This window comes from Mustelus asterias, chromosome 26, assembly GCF_964213995.1.
Source record: "Mustelus asterias chromosome 26, sMusAst1.hap1.1, whole genome shotgun sequence".
In the NCBI taxonomy this organism is placed as follows: Eukaryota; Metazoa; Chordata; class Chondrichthyes; order Carcharhiniformes; family Triakidae; genus Mustelus; species Mustelus asterias.
In genome coordinates, this window is record NC_135826.1 from 15,162,570 (window position 1) to 15,168,840 (window position 6,271).

Genomic DNA, 6,271 nt, shown 5'->3' on the forward strand with positions numbered 1-6,271 from the left:
TGTAAACTGCAGTTTACACACAAGTCTTGAACAGAAGAAGCAGACAAACATGAAAAGAGGAAGTGGGGAATATCAGAGAGAAACTATCTTCAGTTTGAAATGTGATTCAGTCTCTAACTGGGCTGAGGTGTCACTACATCAATCTCAATCTCTGACACTCAATGGGAGGCTTTCAGATCCTTGCTCTGATTGGTGAGTGTCAGTTCTCTAATTTGCATGGCTGTCCTTCCTGTTGTGAATGGCTCTATAACTGGCTCCAATGGGCAGCTGCTGCCACACTCTGTCACACACACACTCACTGAAGGGAGGCAGCAAGCTCACTGGCACAAAGGATGTGGACCTGGTGTTTTTTCTGCTCTCTGGCACTGTGTCTGGGCTGTAAGTACAAACACTGAACTCTGCTCCTGCCGCTGCGGCAGACGGGGGGCTTGGAATTATTTTCAGACAGTCAATTTATAATGTTTAATCCCTGCTTTCTTACAGATGGACAGACTCTGACTCAGACTCCTGATTTGACTATGAAACCGGGAAACACGGCCACACTGGATTGTAACACTGGAATCCGTAATAGCAATAGAGTGGGCTGGTACAAACAGACCCCAGGAGCAGCTCCTCAGTGGGTCCTCAGCTTTTACCACTCATGGAATGACCCTAGCTATGGTGCTGGGTTTAGCAGCGATCGATTTACATCCAGTGTCAAGAGTGACAACAGTATTTACCAGTTAATCATAAAGAACGTGGAGGTGAATGATGCTGCCGTCTATTACTGTGGAACGTGGGTTTCCTCGAGCAGCACCTATGTGTCACAGTGACAGAAGGTAAAACAAAAACTGGCAACTGTAAATAATATACTCTCAATATTTTTGTAACTATTGGAACATCCTCATGTTTTACATTTTATAAAATCATTTCAATATTGTTCTTAATATAAAAGTTTCAAATTTATATAATTTAATAATTGATAACAATCTGAATCTCACTGCCCAGTATTGAGCATCGATGACATTTTACTGTCAGTGTGTGGGTGTTGCTGTGAGTTCATTCCTTACTGTCCCACACCAGCAGGAACACTGGGAATACATGAAGCCTGATTAATGCTGGACTGGAGAATCTGAAACGTGTTTTCTGTCTGATTTCCAGGATCCGGGATAACTGTATGGACTGAACCCTAAAACATCACACTGTGTGGGTGTTCGGCCAAGGGACCAAACTCTTTGTCGCAGGTAAGTGGCTGGAAATCTCCTTGAAACTAGCTGTGTGAGTTTAGAAAATTAGAAATTAGTTACTAATTCAAACTCAGTTATTTCTTAGTACTGTGTGGAGTTTGCACATTCTCCTCGTGTCTGCGTGGGTTTCCTCCGGGTGCTCCGGTTTCCTCCCACAGTCCAAAGATGTGCGGGTTAGGTTGATTGGCCATGCTAAAAATTGCCCTTAGTGTCCTGAGATGTGTAGATTAGAGGGATTAGTGGGTAAATATGTAGGGATATGGGGGTAGGGTCTGGGTGGGATTGTGGTCGGTGCAGACTCGATGGGCCGAATGGCCTCTTTCTGTACTGTAGGGTTTCTATGATTCTATGAGTAACTACTTTTTAAATGTCAATTTTACAATGAAAGTGCTGATTACATGTTTACACTCCAGCACCAGTTCAGTTAATTATTGCTGTGTTTCTCAATATTGCTCCTGGATGTCTCAATTTGTGCTGCCTCTGACAGTGGTGTTTCTACATATTACTACTATTTTTAATTAATCAGTGAACTAATTTTACAATACCTTTCCAATATTTCCAATGAAAACTGATCTTTTCTAACAATTGGTGCATAGATTTTTTGATCCATTTCTGGTTCCGTTTTTCCTCAAACCTTATTGCAGGGCAGACCTGGAGAAAGAGAGAAATTCTGTTTCTCCCTCATTGTTGGGCTATTTTGTTCAACAGTTGTGGAATCTTCTTACTATTGGGTGCACTGGAATGACTTGCATCTAAAAAAATAATTCATTTGTGTAACCCCTTTAACATTATTTTAAAGGACTGTTATTGATATGCCACTAAACACAGCAGCCAATTATTACTCAGAAGTACTTTTTGGTAGTATTGTTTTAAAGATTATTGACCAGCACACTAGGCTCTATCACATCCACCTGAAGTCCATAAGACATAGGAGTCATTTCAGAAAATCTTTTTCCAGGGATAAAAAGACTACTACTGTGTTCACTTAGCATTCACTGATGTGTTAATCTTGACCTAGTTCCAGATTCCATGTTTCCATAGTCCACTCTCATTCCTGACTTCTTTTTCTAGTATGTCCATGACCGTCTATGTGTGTTGCTTCCCACTCCACTGATGAACTTAAACATTTAATCAACTTTGCTTTCAGTTTCCGCCTTTCCCTCATCCATAGTGGACTCTTCCATTCTTTACTTGATTTCTCTGACTCCATTTTTGAATATCAGCTATCAATCCTTATCCACCATAAACCGACTGTCTCTCACAGCCACCTTGCCCACACTTCTTGCAACCCCATTTCTTATAAGGACTCCATGCCAATCTTCCAGGTTCTCCTGACCAAAAAAGTCATTTCATATTCAAAACACTAACACTGTTCCTCTCTTCACAGGTGCTGCCAGACTTGCTGAGTTTTCCCAGTACTTTCTGTTTTTGTTCCAGTTTCTTTGTCTCTTTTTTAACTGTTATGACGATACCACCCTCTGTAGCAGTGTTTGTATTTTTTCCTTAATCAAGGATTCTGCTCCCCAACAACTTATGCAGTCCCTCGAATGTAATAAACACACCCAGGCACTTGACAGGAGTATTATAAAACAAAATATGACACAAAGCCACATAAAGAGATTTTGAGTCATTTGACCAAGCCATTTTGAGGAGTGTCTTAAAAGAGGAAAGTGAGATGCAGAGGATTAGGGAGAGAACTGCAGAATTTAGGATCTTGGAAAGTGAAGGGGCATCCATCAATTATGCAGCAATTTCAAAGTGAGCATTTTCAACGTCCAAGACAAGGCCAGTATTTGTTGTTCATCTCTAATTGCCCCTGAGAAGCCACCTTCTGGAACCATTGAAGTCCATAAGTTGTAGGTATTTCACTGCCCCCCCACCACTGTGAATGTTTATAGAATGGTTGCATTCTGGTTAATTCCAAACACTTTCAAACTAGGCAGTTGATCTTTTTCTCAAATCAGGGAAAGACAAAAGGACATTTGAAGTTTAAACAGACTGTCATTTCCTCAATAGTTGCTTCCGCCTGCAGCCAATCCCACCTTCCTGCACTGTTTGAGAGACCTTCGACCCCTCTGGCACCGTCACATTCAACTCTCCAGACTCTGAAGCACAGTGTCCTATTAAACTCCACACACTCTGTCACCCTGTCTCCCATTCGCAGCCTCCCTGTTCATGCTGGAATTTTCCTTCCAACTCCCATCGAAAGAGGCTCCATTCTTCAATTCCTCTCTCTTTCCCTTTCCTTCATTCTCATCCATTGGCCTCATTGCTGCTCCTATGAGTCTTGTTATTGTGATTCTATTGGTTGCACATCCTGAGCCTGAAGCTCAGGTTTTGTGGTGAATTCACCGCAATGGTGATTCTCTCTGTAACCGGACACGGTTAGGAGTGACACTGTGGTGAAAGGGTTTGCTGGCTTTGTGCTCCATGTTTGTCTTTGAGTGTTACTATCCAGACGTCGTCCTTCACCGCTGGCTCAGTGTGGGCTGCCCCAGTTGTCATATTGACACTGAGCCTGTGGCATCATGTACATCTCTGTGCATCATTCAGCACTTGACAGTTTTTCTTTCTTTTAGAAAACACTTTGCAATTTCCTATTTCTAACTTTGTGCAGTTAGATATTGAGAATCGTCCCTCCCATTCCCTCAGGCTCATGTCTAGGGAATTGTGAGCCCTCTTATCTCTTTCCAATTGACCGTTCATCCCTGAGTCGACTCCTGTCCTCCCCTCACACCTACAACTGACCCTTTCAGTCGGGCAGGATGAGAGCATCCAAAACGGTCATTGGGTATCAGGTAGGAAAGAGGCTCTTAGTTTTTTTGACCCCTCCCAACACAGGCTAAATGTATGTGCAGTGGAACATCATGACAGGCCACTGACCAACCCTGGGATGGAGAATGAAATGTCCCTGCTACAGTCACCCGAGGTTAACAACTCCACACAGACTGGGAATAGTATCTGGGGTCTGGAGGTGAAGATCCCACAGTGAGTGATGCTCTAATCCACAGAGTCAGCAGGAGGATCCTAAACAATAACTTTTACATCAAAATTAGTACTTTCTTTTTAACACAATGTGAACCTAAACAATCATCCAATAAACTTCTGGGGCCTATTATAGGAAGCGGCAACATTTCAAACCTGCTTCAATTAAACTCTGAAATGATCCCAAGTTTTTGTCCAACTTTATACAAACTTGTGTTCTCTGGTTCTGATTACAGCTCAGCAACTCCCTGACCCTTCAGTGAAACTGCTGGGACCTTCAGCCGATGAGTTGTCCACGAAAGGAGCCGGCACGTTAGTTTGCCTGGTCAGCAAACTGTCCATGGGCTTTGCTGCGGTCAGCTGGACAGTCGATGGGAGTCCGACGAGCAGTGATGTCCAAACCAGCGTGGCGTCGCGGAACTCAGACAACACCTTCAGTCTCAGCAGCTACCTGACAGTCCCTGACAAAGATTGGAGCAGTGGGAAGGTATACTCCTGTTCAGTTCAACAAGGAGCAGCTTCAAAAACAACCGCAACCGCCTCACAATCCAACTGTTAAATAGATGGAAGTTTCATTGTGTCAGCTGCCTGAGTAATTAGAATCACTTTATCTTCCTCCACCATTATCCACCCTCTACCCTGGTACCTGCTGCATTTCATGTTTCCCTTTGCTTTACCTGATTCTGCTGTATCATTTGAGTTGTTTGTATCTGAGGCTGGTTTTGTTCAGTCTCTCCCATTGCAAGAGGCTTCACCAGGGTTAAAGTGACCAGTTACTTAGCTCCAATCAGGAATTTGAGTTGAAAATGGGTTCTTTCCTCAGCAACAGAGCTGGATTAATGACGATGATTGATGAAGGCAGTTTATTATGTCAACAGCATCAAACTGACAATGGCTGTCACTGAGAATATCTTCCAATAAAGAGAATCCTGTGCAAAAAATATTTGTGTTCTGTCAACTTGTGTTCTCCTTCCCATCCCTAACCCCAACAAATGGTCTAAGTGTGAGGAGACCAAGGCTCCGGGTTCTGTTTCCATCTATTCAAGTGTTGTGGCAAGTGGGGGAATAGATCAGAATCTTCTAACAATTATTGGGTGTGAAATTTGTGTTAGGTTTCTTCAGGGTTGCCATTGAAACAGAAAGTAACTAGTAAACCAAACAACTATGGACTGTCTTATGAAGAACCATAATGATAAGCTTCCAGAGGCCACAGTAGTGGAAAAATTAACACTTTCCTTGAGATTTGAACTCATTAAGGAGAGCCAACATGGTATCATTAAAGCCAAGGTTTGTCTGGCAAAGGTAAATTGAATGCTTTAAGGAGGAATTGTTTGATGAAGAAAATGCAGAAAAGTCCCTATATGGAGTTTCAAAAAGGAGTAACATAAAGGAACTTGCTAATAAAACTAGTGACTGTGACAATACTGAAAGGACAGAATACCCTTGGTTAATGGGTGTTCATTAGCTTGGAGGGAGATGTATAGTAATGTCCAACCCTGGGATGGAGAATGAAATGTCCCTGCTACAGTCACCCGAGGTCAACAACTCCACACAGACTGGGAATAGTATCTGGGGTCTGGAGGTGAAGGTCCCACAGTGAGTGATGCTCTAATCCACAGAGTCAGCAGGAGGATCAGTGTTGGCTCCATTACTTTTGGTAAATATTAATGATCTGTATTAACACTGGGATTATAATCTCAATTTCTGGTTGGCACAATTGAAGAGTGTGGCTAACTATGAAGAGACCTGTGTGCAACTTCAGAAGGATATAGACTGGTTAGAAGATCAAGCAGTTAGATTCAGTCCCTCAAGTCTGTTTTATTGTTCTATTTGATCCTTGGTGATTTGTACCACAACTTCCTTTACATGTGTTTAATTCATACCCGAGGATGCCTTTCCCTAATGAAACAAAATGACAATCTCCAATTTTCCCCTGGCACCCGCAGATATTTGGGAGAATGAATTTCAGATTTCCATTACATTTTGTGTGGAAAAGTGCTTCCTGACTTTTCTCCCGAACAGCGTAACTCTTAATTTTAAAATAATGCCCCCCTCTTCTG

General features: G+C 42.5%; 1 protein-coding gene across 1 annotated transcript; it reads left to right on the forward strand.

Annotated features, from left to right (window-relative positions):
* Positions 1-267: 267 nt before the first annotated feature.
* Positions 268-4,776, forward strand: LOC144479472 (immunoglobulin lambda-1 light chain-like). Its single transcript, XM_078198172.1, has 4 exons — positions 268-378; positions 484-798; positions 1,176-1,223; positions 4,448-4,776. Exons 1-4 carry the CDS (start codon positions 333-335, stop codon positions 4,768-4,770), a joined length of 732 nt encoding a protein of 243 aa, XP_078054298.1. The 5' UTR covers positions 268-332; the 3' UTR covers positions 4,771-4,776.
* Positions 4,777-6,271: the final 1,495 nt, after the last annotated feature.